The 16,501-nt window shown below is 38.8% G+C and overlaps 1 protein-coding gene across 2 annotated transcripts in view; it reads right to left on the bottom strand.

Moving 5' to 3' along the window:
- The window catches only part of B3GLCT (beta 3-glucosyltransferase), a 126,227-nt gene that overhangs the window by 65,023 nt on the left and 44,703 nt on the right, over positions 1–16,501 (bottom strand). For both annotated transcript variants that reach the window (XM_041765842.1, XM_041765841.1), the window contains one exon: positions 9,135–9,271. In XM_041765842.1, the coding sequence (XP_041621776.1) occupies positions 9,135–9,271 (137 nt within the window). The remainder of the gene's footprint in view (positions 1–9,134; positions 9,272–16,501) is intronic.

Here is a 16,501-nt window from a genome sequence, read left to right as displayed (position 1 = left end):
TGGATGCTCTAACAGCTAAGGTAAATGAGGCAGAATTAAGTAACATAGAAGACAAGTTGATGCATAAGAAGGAAGCTGAGGAAAGAGAGAAAAACAACTAATGAACCCTGAGGGGAGGCTTCAAGAAATCAGCAATGCCATAAAATGAAAAATATTTGAATTACTGGAAACCCTGAGGGAGATGAAAAGAGAGAGGACCACAGGTATATTTGAGCAAATCATAGCTGAGAATTTCCTTAACCTGGGGAAGGAGACAGGCATTCATGCTAAAGAGGTAGAGAGGACTCCTCCCAAAATCAATAAAAATAGATCAACACCCCAACATATAATAGTGAAGCTTGCAAATTTCAGAGATAAAGAGAAAATCTTGAAACCAGCTTGAGACAAGAGGTTCCTATCCTACAAGGTAGGAACATTAGACCAGCATCAGACCTATCCACAGAGACCTGACAGGCCAGAAAGGGCTGGCATGATAACATACAGGGTAATAAATGAAAAAAACATGCAGCCATGTTTATCTAGCTTGGATAAAGTATTGGATACTTTATCCAATACTTTATCCAGCAAGGCTGTCATTCAGAATGGAAGGAGAGATACAGGGCTTCTAGGACAGAAACTGAAAGAATCTGTCACCACCAAGCCAGCCCTACATTAAGGGGGATCCTATATTAAGGGGGATCCTGTAACTGAAGAGAGAGCCCAAGAGTAATATCAACCAGAAAGAAACAGAGACAATCTACAGAAACAGGGTATTGTTTAATAAAACCTGTATTGTATTACAGGTAATACAATACCACTAAATTCATACCTTTCAATAGTTGCTCTGACTGTAAATGGGCTAAATGCTCCAATCAAAAGACATAAAGACATATTGGATAAAAAAGGAAGACCCATCAATGCTGTGTACAAGAGTCATTTTAGACGTAAAGTCACCTCCAGACTGAAAGTAAGGGGGTGGATAAGCATTTACTATGCTAAAGGACCTCAAAAGAAAGCTAGAGTAGCAATCCTCATATCAGACAAATTAGATTTTAAACCAAAGACTAGTAAGAGATGAAGAGTGACACTATATCATACTTATAGGGTGAGCTCAACAAGATCTAACAATTATAAATATTTGTGTTCCTAATTTAGGAACAGCCAAATCAATTTAATTTTAATCAACCAAATTAATTTCATAACCAAAATTTCATAACCAAATAAAGAAACACATTGAAAATAACATATTTATAGTAGGGGACTTCAACATCCCACTCAAAGCAATGGACAGATCATATAAACAATGGACAGATCATATAAGTAGATGATCAATAAGGAAACAAGGGCAGATCAACTCCACCCAGGCAAATGAGACACTGGACCAGAGGGACTTCACAGGCATATACACAGCATTCCAACCTAAAAAAACAGAATACACATTATTCTCAAGTTCACATGGAAAATTCTCCAGAACAGACCACATACTGGGTCACAAATCAGGCCTCAACCAATACCAAAAGATTGGGATTATACCCTGCATATTTTCAGACCACAATGCTTTGAAACTTGAACTCAATTACGAGAGGAAATTTGGAAGAAACTCAAACACATGGAGGTTAAAGAGTGCCCTATTAAAAGATGAATGGGTCAACCAGGAAACTAGAGAAGAATTAAAAAGATTAATATCCTTTAGGTATAAAAAGATTCATGGAAACTAATGATAATGAAAACACAACTGTTCAAAACCTCTGGTATACAGCAAAGGCAGTCCTAAGAGGGCAGTACTTTGCAATACAAGCCTCTCTCAAAAAATTAGAAAAATCTCAAATACACAAGCTAACCTTATACTGAAAGGAGCTGGATAAAGAATAGAAAATCTAGCCTGAACCAAGCAGAAGAAGAAAAGTAATAAAGATTAGAGCAGAAATCAATGAAATAGAAACCAGAACAATAGAACAGATCAACAAAACTATAAGCTGGTTCTTTGAATTAATAAGACCTATAAACCCCCAGCCATATGTATCAAAAAAAAGGGAAAGGGGGATCCCTGTGTGGCTCAGAGGTTTAGCACCTGCCTTCAGCCCAAGGAGTGATCCTGGGACCAGGGATCAAGTCCCACATCTGGCTCCCTGCATGGAGCCTGCTTCTCCCTCTGCCTGTGTCTCTGCCTCCCTCTCTATCTGTGTCTCTCATGAATAAATAAATAAAATCGTTAAAAAAAAAAGGGAAAGGATCCAAATAAAATCATGAATGAAAGAGGAGAGAGCACAACCAACACCAAGAAAATACAAAGGATTTTAAGAATATATTATGAGCAACTATATGCCAACAAATTAGGCAACCTGAAAGAAATGGATGCATTCCTGGAAACTTATAAACCTCCAAAACTGAAACAGGAAGAAAGAGAAAATCTTTTTGTTTTTTTAAAGATTTTACTTATTCATGAGAGAGACAGAGAGAGAGAGAGAGAGAGAGAGGGAGGCAGAGACACAGGCAGAGGGACAAGCAGGCTCCATGCAAGGAGCCTGATGTGGGATTCAATCCCGGGTCTCCAGGATCAGGCCTGGGCTGAAGGTAGCGGTAAACCACTGAGCCACCCCATCTGCCCAGAAAGAGAAAATCTTAACAGACCCATAACCAACAAGGAAATTAAAGCAATAATCAAAAACCTACCAAAAAACAAGAGTCCAGGGCTAGATGGCTTCCCAAGGGAATTCTACCAAACATTTAAGGAAGAAATAATACCTATTCTTTTGATGCTGTTTCAAAAAATATAAATGGAAGGAAAACTTCCAAACTTGTTCTGTGAAGTGAGCATTAACTTATGATCTCAAAATCAGACAAAGACCCCATTAAAAAGGAGAATTACAGACCAATACCCCTGATAAACATGGACGCCAATATGCTTACCAAGATACTACAAATAGGATCCAATAGTACATTAAAAGGACTATTCACCATGATTGGGTGGGACTTATTCCTGGGCTGCATGGGTGGTTCAACATTTGCAAATCAATCAGCATGATACACCACATTAAAAAAAGAAAGGGCAAGAACCATATGATCCTCTCAATTGATGCAGAGAAAGCATTTGACAAAATACAGCATCCTGTGGTTATAACTCTCCACAGTATAGGGATAGAAGGAACATACCTCAATATCATAAAAGCCATCTATGAAAAGCCCACAGTGAGTACCATTCTCAATGGGGAAAAACAGAGCTTTCCCCTTAAGGTCAGAAACACGACAGAGATGTCTACTCTCACTGCTGCTATTCAACATAGTACTAGAAATCCTAGCTTCAGCAATCAGACAATCAAAAGAAATAAAGGGCATTCAAATTGGAAAAGAAGGGATGCCTGAGTGGCTCAGCAGCTGAGCATCTGCCTTTGACTCAGGGCGTGATCCCGGAGTCCCAGGATTGAGTCCCTCATGGGGCTTCCTACATGGAGCTCGCTTGTCCCTCTGCCTATGTCTCTGACTCTGTGTGTTTGTGTGTGTGTGTCTCTCATGAATAAATAAATAAAATCTTAAAAAACAAATTAGAAAACAAGTCAAACTCTTACTCTTCACAGATGACATGATACTTTATGTGGAAAACCTGAAAGACTCCACTCCAAAATTACTAGAACTCATACAAGAATTCAGCAACATGGCAGGATACAAAATCAATGCACAGAAATCAGTTGCATTTCTATATACTAACAAGACGGAAGAGAAATTAAGGAATCGATCCTATTTACAATTGCACCAAAACCCATAAGATACATAGGAATAAACCTAATCAAAGGGGTAAAGGATCTGTACTCTAAAAACTACAGAATGCATATGAAAGAAATTGAGTAAGACACAAAGAGATGGAAAAACATTCCATGCTCATGGATTGGAAAAATAAATATTGTGAAAATGTCTATGCTACTCAGAGCAATCTATATGTTCAATGTAATCCCTATCAAAATACCATCAACATTTTTCACAGAGCTGGAACAAATAATCCTAAAATTTGTATGGAACCAGAAAAGACCCCAAGTAGCCAAAGGAATGTTGAAAAAGAAAACCAAAGCTGAAGGCATTACAATGCCTGATTTCAAGCTGTATTACAAAGCTGTGATCATCAAGACAGTATGGTTCTGTCACAAAAACAGACACACAGATCATTAGAACAGAATAGAAAACCATAAATGGACCCTCAAATTTATTGTCAACTAATCTTCAACAAAGCAGGAAAGAATATCCAATGGCAAAAAAGACAGTCTCTTCAGTAAATGGTGCTGGTGCTGGGAAAATTGGACAGCCACGTGTAGAAGAATGAAACTGGACCTTTTTCTTACTCCATACACAAAGATAAACTCAAAATGTATGAAAGACCTAAATGTGAGATGGAATCTATCAAAATCCTAGAGGAGAACACAGGCAGCAACTTTTGTGACTTCAGCCATAGCAACTTCTCGTAAGACACATCTCCAAAGGCAAGGGAAACAAAAGCAAAAATGAACTATTAGGACTTCATCAAGATAAAAAAAACTTCTGCACAGCAAAGGAAATAACTAAAAAAACTAAAAGGAAACCTACAGAATGGGAGAGGATATTTGCAAATGACATATCAGATAAAGGGCTAGTATCAAAGATCTATAAAGCACTTTTCAAACTCAAACACCAAAAAAACCCCTAAGAATCCAGTCAAGAAATGGGCAGAAGATATGAACAGTCATGTCTTCAAAGAATACCTACACCTGGCCAACAGACACATGAAAAAAATGCTCAGCATCACTTCTCATCAGGGAAATATAAATCAAAACCACGATGAAATATCACCTTACACCAGTCAAAATGGCTAAAATTAACAAGACAGGAAACAACAAACAGTGAGGGTGTAGAGAAAGGGAAATCCTTTTACACTGTTGGTGGGAATGCAAGCTGGTGCAGCCACTCTGGAAAATGGTATGGAGATTCCTCAAGAACTTAAAAATAGAATTACCTTGTGACCCAACAATGCACTACCAGGCCCCAAAGACACAAAAGTAGTGATCCAAAGGGGCACTTGCACCCCCAATGTCCAAGCAGCAACGTCCACAATAGCCAAACTGGAAAGAGCCAAGATGTCCATGGACAGATGAATGGATATAGAAGATGTGGTGTGTGTGTGTGTGTATACATACACATATAAAATGGAATACTACTCAGCCATCAGAAAGGATGAATACTTACCACTTACATCAATGTGGATGGAACTAGAGGGTATCATGCTAAGCAAAATAAGTCAAACCAGGAAAGATAATTATCATATGGTGTTACTCATACGTGGAGTATAAAACAGCACAGAGGATCGATCATAGGGGAAGGAAGGGAAAACTGAAGGAGAAGTCATCAGAGAGAGAGAAAAACCATGAGAGACTCTTAACTCTAGGAAACAAGCTGAGGGTTCTTGGAGGGGAAGTGGGTGAGGAGATGGGGTAATTGGGTGATGGGCATTAAGGAGGGCATGAGATGTGATGAACACTGGGTGTTATATGCAACTGATGAATTACTGAACACTACATCTGAAACTAATGATGTACTATAGGTTGGCTAATTGAATTTAAATAAAAAATTTTTTAAAAGAGACTTTTTTAAAGATTATTTATTTATTTATTCATGAAAGATAGAGAGAGGCAAAGACACAGGCAGAGGGAGAAGCAGGCTCCATACAGGGAGCCCGATGAGGGACTCGATCCTGGGTCTCCAGGATCACACCCCGGGCTGAAGGCCGCACCAAACCGCTGAGCCACCCGGGCTGCCCTAAAAGAGACTTTTTATTTTGATTAATTACTAAGCCCAACAAATGGGCTTCAGGGTCAGAATTAGTTTGATCCTAACCAAAGCACTGAAATTCCCTGCAACCATTAATGGTTCAGGATTTAGTATATACCTGAAGTTGACCCAACCAACTTCAATCAGATAAGATCCAACTAGTGACTGAGGAATAGCACTTACATTCCATGGTTAGAGAGGTTCTCCACTGCTGAACATAAACAAAGAAACAAAAAACAAACAAAACATGTAGCCCTTTTTGCCTTAAATCAATAAGGGGAAACAAATTTAGGATGAACTGATGCTGTATGTGGTTTCAGGAGGCTGTGTACTAAGCATGAGAGATTGAGAACCAGCATCTTCAACAACAGGATTGTTTTTGCTTGCAGAAAAAGGGAGGAGAAGCACAGAGAAGACCATGGATATTAATTAACTACAAACATTGTGCAGTTTGTTGGCAATCATTCAGTGTTATGAAATCAGATGACACTGAATGCAGAAGGTTAACTGGTGCCTTATTCCTCTATCATGCCAGAGTTATGGGTGAACTGCTGGAAATTTTTTAAACTTATACAAAAGATTAGTCTTTTGGCCCCAATTCCCATATGAAGTTCCTTACATACCATACCACAATGACATGAAGCCCTCAGTCCTCTCCCATATCTCAGTAGAAAATATTGCTAAGCTTGACCATAAAGACAGTAAGCAGCACTTATCAATAGATGTTTTCAATGACTTCGTAAAGATGACAAGAAGAGAGGCATGTGCTGGTGTAACATCTCTGGAACACCAAGTCATCCATAACACAGTCTCCCCTCAGTAAGACGAATACCTTGGCTAGTACAGAAACTGCAGCCCCAATTCACAAAGCCCCTGGCAGTTAGTCATATAGTGAACATGAGGTAGTTATAAGACAAGCATAAGCCAGAGCCAACAGAACCTGCCAGAACTTTGGCTGCCTCTCCAGCTTATAAGCCGTGAAGCCAGAAGGCAGAATTCACAGACCCAAGAGGTTTTGTAGAAGAGAACTGCCTGTCTGCCAAGCAATGAGTTAGGCTACACTGTCCTTTAAGTGGATGCTAGGAGTCAAAGATCTGTCCAACACAGATTACTTCCATCCACTTGGTTTTAAAGTCAAAAGGAAAGCAATAATTAAGTTCCTTATCACACTGAACTCAGTAAAAGGTGAATTGTATCCAGCATTAGGGAGCCTCCAAGGTCTTTGCTGGATGCGGGATGGAAAAAGTGAAACTTTCTAAACTACAGGATTTGTTTCCTGGATGAGTGGCCTCCTATATCAGAAGGGAAGAATGGAGAAAGGGGTTATGCTGGCTTCAGAGAGACAGTTATATTCCAGGCTTACTGAATGGGGTCTTTGCAGGTCCGTGGGTTTCTCTTCCACCTTGGGAGAAGAAGGTGGGATCTGTGCTCAGAGTACTGCACAAGACAAATTATAGCTGTACCTGTCCCTCTATCAAGGGACTTGTTTCTCCAGAAAATGGAAGACAAGTAGACTTAGGAAGAGCTTATAACCCCCAAGTGAGAGAAACCAGAACCGCCAGAACTTCTGTAGAGAAGTGAGCTCACATAATTCCAGGCTATGAAGACCAGAGGAAGACTACTGCCAGGGTGAGAATCTGTAAGGCACAAGGAACAACCCAGGGCTGGGATGTGCCACTCATGGCTCTGGAGAGTCCAGACAGAACAGAGGTAGCTGAACTGGGCCCAAACATAAGGCTTCTGGACATAATGGGAAGAGAGCATCCTGGGGGCTCCTGGTCTTCAAGCTGCAGCAAACCCAAGCTTAATTAATTTGAGAATAAAGATGACGCTGGGCTACTGAAACAGAATTATCTTCCCTTCACTCCAGCAGAGCAGAGCCAGGCAAATCAGTGTAGGGTAAGAAGGGAATAACAACTCTCTTCTAGTTCCCCTTCCCCTCCTGCCCAACCCTTCCAAGAATGGAGCAGAGAGAGTGTGTTGCCCTCCTAGGCATGTCTGGCATAGGCTGGGGGCAGGGCATCCCTGCCTGGTATTCTCAGGATGGGTCCATGGGTCCAACACACATTTTAGTTGGAGATAACAGAATCCACTCTGGCCAGTTCAAGCACAAAGTAGACTCATTAATACATATAATATCTCACAGATTACTGGAAAATCAGAATAAAGATATTCTAGGCTAAGACTCCAAGGACAACCTCCAGATTTATACTACAGAAATGGGTAGCCGAGGAGCTGTGGCCTCTGCCATCATCAGGAAGCTATTCTCAGCTGCCAGCCTCCAAATGACCCCTCCTCTAATATGACCTCTCAAGTCAAATGGACCAGCATATGTTGTCCTTTCTCCATATAACTCAGTTCCCAAAAACGATTTTCCACAACCTGTTAGAGCTTACCTTATGTAGCTGCTGTCTACTGGGAAGGAAGGCTACACAACATGGAGGTGTTATTGTTTTCCTTTTCTGGATTCTACATTGGGAAGCAGGGTCTTACATTGTAAAAACTTTCAAATGTCAAAGGAGTAGTCAATAAGTGTTGGCCAGTCACAAATGACAAGGTACGACTATGCTGTATTTCTACAATCGGCTATAAAGTTTCTCAAGACTCAAAACCCTAGAAACAGTGTATCTAATGTAATAAATAACAGAAGCCCTTCCATCTCTGATGATATAAAGGCCACAAATGTTTTATCAACTTTCCATTCCCTAAAGAAAAAAAAAACATAATAATTAACCTGAAGCATTTGAATTAAGAGTCTGTCAACAATCATATTTCTCCTGAATTACAACTTAATTACCTTTACTTTTCACATTGAAAAAAGCATTATTGCAATTATACACACAAATAGCTAGGTATGGATATCTACAGAGACTCTGGTAACTGTCCTTCTTGTCTGGCCTCTGTTGAAACATATACATCAACATACATAATTTGCCATCAACTCCCACCCTGGACATGTTTACTGATTCATTTTCTTGCTGATGATCAAAGGCATACTTATAGCTAACTAGATCCATTAATAATAGTAATAACACCTCTGGAGGTAGAGTTCTCAGAGTACTTATATGCCCTCCCATTGGGCCCCCAATTTCTTATTCACTGTATTGCAGGTGAGGAAAAGAAAATAAAGAATGGTTGAGTAATCTGTCTGAGGAAACTAGTAAGTGACAGAGCAGAACCAAGAATCTCAGATATTGACTCCTGCTCCAGGTCTTCCCACTCTACCACACACTGCCTCCAGCAGCAAAGCTCACTTGAGATCCATCAATTACCGTACTCCGTGAAATAAACGTTGACCTGTATGTGCATGCGCGTGCGCGCACACACACACACACACACACACAAAGTCTATAATAAGTTCTTACTTGTTTACAAGTGGAATACTAAGGGCCCAGCCAGCAGCAAAGTCTGGATATTTAAAAATTGTAGGATTTTCAGAAAAGGCATAATGGTGAATTATTGTAGATTCTTCATCATGTAATGCTTTTCCTAAAAACCATTCCTGTTAAATAAAGATATAAAATGTCACTCTCTTATAAAGAAGACGTGATCTCACACACACAACACACACACACACACACTGGAATATCACTTCACCATCAAAAAAATGAAATCTTACCATTTGCAACAACCTGGATGGAACTAGAGGGTATTATGCTAAGTAAAATAATCAGAGAAAGACAATTTTATGATTTCACTCATATGTGGAATTTAAGAAACAAAACAGAAGATCATAGGGGAAGGGGGGGCGGAAAATAAGACAAAATTAGAGAGGGAGACAGACCATAAGAGACTCTTAACTATAAGAAACAAACTGGGGGGAAAAAAATAATTAAATAAATAAATAAGTAAAATAAACAAACAAACAAACAAACAAACAAACAGAAACAAACTGGGGTTGCTGGAGAGGTGGGTGTAGGGGATGAGGTAACTGGGTAATGGACATTAAGGAGGGCACGTGATGTGATAAACACTGAGTGTGGGCAGCCCCAGTGGCCCAGCGGTTTAGCGCCACCTTCAGCCCAGGGTGTGATCCTGGAGACCTGGAATCGAGTCCTGTGTCAGGGTCCCTGCATGGAGCCTGCTTCTCCCTCTGCCTGTGTCTCTGTCTCTCTCTGTCTCTGTGTCTCTCATGAATAAATAAATAAAAAATATTTAAAAATAAATAAATAAATAAACACCGATGAATCACTCAGTGGCACTCTACCTCTGAAATGAATAATACACTATATGTTAATTAATTGAATTTAAATAAAATAATTTTTTTTTAATTTATTTATGATAGTCATACAGAGAGAGAGAGAGAGGCAGAGACACAGGCAGAGGGCGAAGCAGGCTCCATGCACCGGGAGCCCGATGTGGGATTCGATCCCGGGTCTCCAGGATCGCACCCTGGGCCAAAGGCAGGCGCCAAACCGCTGTGCCACCCAGGGATCCCTAAATAAAATAAATAAAAGTAAAATGTATTTTAAATGTATATCCAAAAAAATAAAAACTGAAAATAAATAAATGTCACTTTCTTTAAAAAGCCATTTCACATATGACCCAAAACAAAGTCATATCATTAATTTTAGCTAATTAAGTACTCTGGGTGATACAGAATTAGCATGGGTTATTACTTTCTAAAGAATTTTAACAAAAACATAATTAATGCTCTATGATAATGAACATGACATAATCTTTACAAAGAGAGTAAATTAGTTTATCAACAAGATGAGTAAAATATTAGTCATCATTATGCCATACACATATAAAAGTGTATTTTACAGAAAATTCCATACCAAAATGCTATTAAGGCAAAGAAAACAAGTGTTCCTTTATGCCCTACTGAGGTTTACAAAGGAGAATCTGAAAAATTCTTTCCAGAATTAGTGTCTATCTTATTCATTTATTCATTCATTCGATTAACATTTATTTTATTTTATTTTTTTAAATTTTTTTTATTATTATTTATTTATGATAGTCACACAGAGAGAGAGGCAGAGACAAGGCAGAGATACAGGCAGAGGGAGAAGCAGGCTCCATGCACCGGGAGCCTGACGTGGGATTCGATCCCGGGTCTCCAGGATCGCGCCCTGGGCCAAAGGCAGGCGCCAAACCGCTGCGCCACCCAGGGATCCCTCGATTAACATTTATTATTGTTATCAATTCACATTTGACATTTATCCCACACCAGGTGGGAACGCAGCTTACATAACAGCAGGGAAATAGAAAATCAGTAAAGTAGGGTCAGATGGTGACTGCAATATGCTAGGATAAAAATAAAACCAAGTGCCTGGGGACTTCCCTGGAAAGAGAGAGAAACCTCTCGTGAGCTAACAACTGAACTGAGAATAAACAATACCAAGGAGACAGCTAGGTACAAATCTGGGGAAGAGCCATCAAGGCAGTTACTACAAAGTCCCAAGGTGAAAACAAGCTTGATACATTTGATGAAAAAAGAAGTCCAATGAGGTAGAATATACTGGATATGGGGAAACATGGTATAAAAGAGACAGACAGGAGACGGCCCAGGGTGGATTTCAGATGCCAGTGGGGAGCAATGTAGACTTTACTCCAAATGCAGTGGAAGACTGCCACTTCTGGCCACAACAGAATAGCCTGGATCAGACCGGCTCTCCCACTGAGAACAAGCACTAAAGCTGGAGAAAAATACTTAAACCAAATAATTAAGGGCATCAGAAAACAAAAACAAATAGTAGATGAGGGCAAATATCCAAGAGAGAAGAGAAGCCCATCTATGAGAACACTGTAATCACCTCCTTTTACCTTCAAGGAATTTACCAGTTGTTCCCATAGCAGAGAATGGCACACCACAGAAAGCAGCATCTGGGACTCCACAGCCTTGCTGGACTGAGAGAAGGGTTGGAGCTGGAGGCTGCCAAGAAGATATTTAAGGATTTAAGAGGCTTAGAAGGATCCAGATTTAAGAGGATCCAGAAAAGTGAGCCCCAAATCCTGCATGTGATTTCTTTTCAACTCCTAGCCTGGGAAGGAAAAAAAAATAGAAAAGAATCAAGAACCAAGTGGAAAGGAGCAGGAGAGAGGCTAACTGCTGACCAAAGTCTTCAGCAGGGGTACTGGGGAGCCCAAGGCCCATGTACAGGGTCTGCTGGAAGAAAGGGGTCTAGAAGTAAGGGCAGTCTGTAAATAAACCTACCTAAACAAGGTCTACAATTTAGAAGAATATTAAATCCTCCTGTAGGCACTGATATCATCCACAACCTCTTTGATTTTTTCATGTAAACTATCTGGCATTTAGCAAAAAATTACCAGGCATGCCAAGAAACAGCACCAGAACAAAGGCAAAGAGAAAAATGAGAAATAGAAAGAGATACACAGATAAGTACTGCAGTTATTTAAAAAATAAGTAGAATTCATATATTTAAGGAAATTGGTAAAAAGATGAAGAATTTTATCAAAGATCTATAAAAATAAAAAAAGTCAAATGGAAATTATAAAACTGACCAATGTGATAACCAAACTTAGGAATTCAATAGGATATTAGGCACAGAACAAGGAAAGCTAAGTGACTTGGAAGGTAGTAAGTCAGTAAACACTATTGTGTGATACACACACACACAAAAAAAGAAAACAAAAGGAGGAAAATTGAGAAAAGAGCACTAAAGCAATATGAGAAACAGTGAGAATCAGGTCTAAAACATATGAAATTAGGAGGCCAGAATAGGAAGAGAAAGAGAATGGAACTGAATCAACATTTGAAAAAATAGAGGCTTAGAATCTTCCAGAACTAACAAAATTCACCAAGCCATAGATTCAAAAAGCTCTATAAATACCAATAAAGTACAGAGGAAACCACATAGCGGCATATGTTGGTTGAAAAGACCAAAGACAAAGACAAAGAAAATCTTAACAGTAGCTTGAGGGGAGAGGGGTGTACACATTTCTTTTAAAGGAATTAAAATAAGACATATGGTTGGATTTTCAATGGAAACAATAGAATGTAAAAGGCAATGGAACTAATTAAGTACTCTGGGTGATATAGAATTAGCATGGGTTATTACTTTCTAAAGAATTTTAACAAAAACATTTTAACTACAGTGACAGAAGAAAATCACTGCCAACCTAAAATGCTGAATCTAGTGAAACTATCTTAGTTGCAATGGGAAACCAGTGGAAGTTTCTGAACAGATGAGTGGTATGATTTGAATTACCAAGAGGCTAGATTACTAGGATGGCAAGAGTAGAAACCAAGAGACCAGCAAGGAGACGACTCTAATAATTGTCAAGGCAAGAGATGATGGTAGCCTGGACCAGAGAGGCAGTAATAAACATGGAGAGAGGATGGAAGAAGGTATATTTTGGAGGTGGAGTCAATGAGATATGCCAACATAGGACTGAGAGAAAAATTAGAATCAATCATGAGTCGTAGGTTTTTTTCTCTGAGCAACTGGATAGACCGTGCTGCCATTTCTGAGATGAAGAAGACTAATGATGAGAGAGGTTTGAAAGGCGCATTAAGAGTTCAGTCTTGTATATGTTGAATGTGGGGTTCTGATTAGACAAGTAGAGGTATGGAGTAAGCCATCTGGTACAGGAGTAGGGAGCACATGGCTCACTCCCTGGGTTCCTTCATACTCTGCTCAAAAGTGACCTGATACCCTGTACAGAATAGTAAGCCCACCCCCAATCTATCCCTTATCCCTCTCATTCTTTTTGTGCTCCACTCTTACTACCATCAGACACTGTTTGCATTTTTGCTCCTTGCCTATCTCCCCTGTCACGAGAACATCCCCCTCCTTATGAGGGAAACTGTCCATTTTGATCAATGCTATATCCCCACCAGAATAACTAACATGTAATAAGTGCTCACTAGTTAAATGAATGGAGCAAGTCCAGGAGAGCTTCAAATGGCAACCATCCTGTTAGAGAAGTTTCTCTAATAAGTAATTTCAATCAAGCTTCCTAAATTCTAAAAGTTTTGCATATTTTCTCTGTTATCCAACCATCACCAACAAACTCCCTGTTCCTGATCAGAAAATAAAAAAACAGGCAGGACAACATATTCTCTCTTCTGATTGTGAAATTGTCCCAAATACCTCCCAGACCCTTGGTTTTGGTCAATTCACCAAGAGGTCATAACTGAACCTGTGTGCAACCCATCAATACAACTGTGCACTTAAGGTATAGAGCTACATCATAATTCTCTTGATATTTTATGGATATTTTAAATCATCACTGGGCAAGGGGGATAATTATAAGGTAAATGGCTTTGGCTTAAGAGAGAAATTCAAGATCTTTTTAAAAAATCAGTAAGATAGGACTTTATCAAACTGCTAAACATTACCGAATATGAAAATCATCACATTTAACATACCATATCAATATAGCTTGTTTAAAAAAAATGCCTCAGGAGATTTTCAGTACATTGCTTGCTAATCCTTCACTGTTATAATTTCCTGCTGCAAACATAATTTTATGCAGAACCTGTTTCTACGTTTTAACTCCTAGTGGCAGTGTCCAGCTATTACCCAAGGAATAGATTGTTTAAAATTGTTAAGATTGTTTTCCAATATTTGGAGGGGAAGGGGTTATTATCTAAACTAAGGGAGAGGGATGCCTGGGTGGCTCAACGGTTGAGCGTCCGTCTGCCTTTGGCTCAGGGCATGGTCCTGGGGTCTGGAATCAAGTCCCACATCCAGCTCTCTGCAGGAAGCCTGCTTCTCTCTCTATGTTTCTGTCTCTGTCTCTGTCTCTGTCTCTGTCTCTCTCTCTCTCTCTCTCTCTCTGTGTGTCTCTCATGAATAAATAAAATCTTTTTTTAAAAAAATAAAAATAAAAATAAAAAAATAAACTAAGGGAGAAATTTATACAAAATCTATGGAAAGAGGCATTCCCTCATCCTTCTTAACAATTTTCTTAATATATAATAAAAGCAATTACATAATTGTAATTAAGACAATTACAATCAAGATAAACTGTAAAATAACAATTCAGACAATGTTCTACTAGTATCTTAGAATACTCTTTACTAGCACCTGTGTTTTACCTCTATTAAAATGTCAATACATTTCAGCAAATGCACACTTATATTAAAAGCATACAGTGGGGGAAAAAAAGAAAGACTTCAGCAAGATAAGAAATTTATAGAAATCACCTAGAAAGGCAGTTTAACAAAGATGACTACTTTAATAAGGATTTAAATTTTCCATGTAAAATACTGTGTAACAATGTAAATTTGCATTAGTAAGAACGACAAACTGAAGGGAAAAAAAATCAGAATCCAAAAAAAAGATTGATATTCTAACACACTACACTATTATTATTTGAATATAGTTTATTGTATCACTATCAAAGCCAGTTTTACTTTATACCTTTTTTCTAAAATTTCAAATGGTGGGGGGTGGGGGGGAAGCACACTAGTTTGAGCTAACTTGAACATTATGTAATCTTTATTTCCTAATGCTAGTTTCAAAAGAAATAAAGCATCCTTGATTTTTTTTTAAAGGTTGAGCTCAGAAAGGAGGGGAAAACATCTCATTTTACCTCTATTCAGTACTTGCTTTTCATGAACTTGCTTTGAACTTTTAAATTTATCATTCCAATTTTCATTAAAAAGCACAGTGAGTCACCATCTTCTGCAGAGAATTAGAGCTATATGGATAATGGAAAAATAATCTCCAGGTGAAATGAACACTAGAAGGAGATTAAAACTCCTACATTGTAAAAAGGATTTGGGAGTTTTTCTCAAGTCAAAAGGAAACATAACAGCCTAACAAATGTTTTACACAAAACATGGCCAAAGTACATAGATGCTGGTTAGCATCATCTGAAAAGATGGGATAAGACACATTCATAATTCTTCTCTCCTTTGAAGGATTTTTCTTTTTAACCTAACAACCTTCTCATTCAATTATATCTATATCTTTCTAGAAAGCAAAAGCATAAAGAGAAATCATAATGGACTCTTAACAGTTTTTAAAGAACATCAAAACCAGTGGCTTTGTTAAGGTAACACACTTTCCAGTATTTGAGAATGATCACTGTTACTCAACATTATTTATCTACATCAACAAACAACCAAGCAGGCACCCAGAAGCCACCTTTCCTTCCCCACATTCTCAATAAACCTGATTTAGTTCTGGAGTGGACACCAGAATAGGGGTAGGGCAGGTGTCCAGTGGTACCTGAAAGGGCCCAAGTCTACTTATTTCAAGCTTAAAGTATTCCATATGGTGATCAGGGTATAACCTGGGCTTCTCCAAGAGAAATGAATAGCCTGATTATTCTCGACATATCTCTAGGGCATCCTCCTGAGACACGGGCTAGCCCAGCAAAAAAGCAGACATTACAGGGTTAATCAGTCATTCACAAAAACTCATTGACCACATATTAAGTGTTAAGTACTCTGTTCAGTGCTAGAAACTTAGAAATAAAAGATCCAATTGCTACATCACATCTGCCCAAAATAAAATCTGAAAATATGAAAGATAAGGATACAGAAAGTAGCACTGAACTTCTAATATGAGATGCACCACTTACCCCCACACCTCTTCAAACTTTGTTCCCTCTGCTTAAAACACTCTTTCCTATTAACTTTTACTCATCCTACAGGACTCAGATTAAAGATCACCTCCTATCGTGACCCTCAAGAGGTAAGGTTTAATGCCCTGCTATGTGCTTTGACAGCACCCTATGTTTCCCTTACTATAAGACCTCTCACTTTTCATTGCTCCCTTAATGGTCTGTTTTATCCCTGCCATTCTGTTCC

The sequence above is a fragment of the Vulpes lagopus genome, chromosome 8, assembly GCF_018345385.1.
Source record: "Vulpes lagopus strain Blue_001 chromosome 8, ASM1834538v1, whole genome shotgun sequence".
NCBI lineage: Eukaryota > Metazoa > Chordata > Mammalia > Carnivora > Canidae > Vulpes > Vulpes lagopus.
The sequence above is the reverse complement of the archived record's forward strand: the minus strand, read 5'-3'. Positions and strand labels throughout refer to the sequence as shown.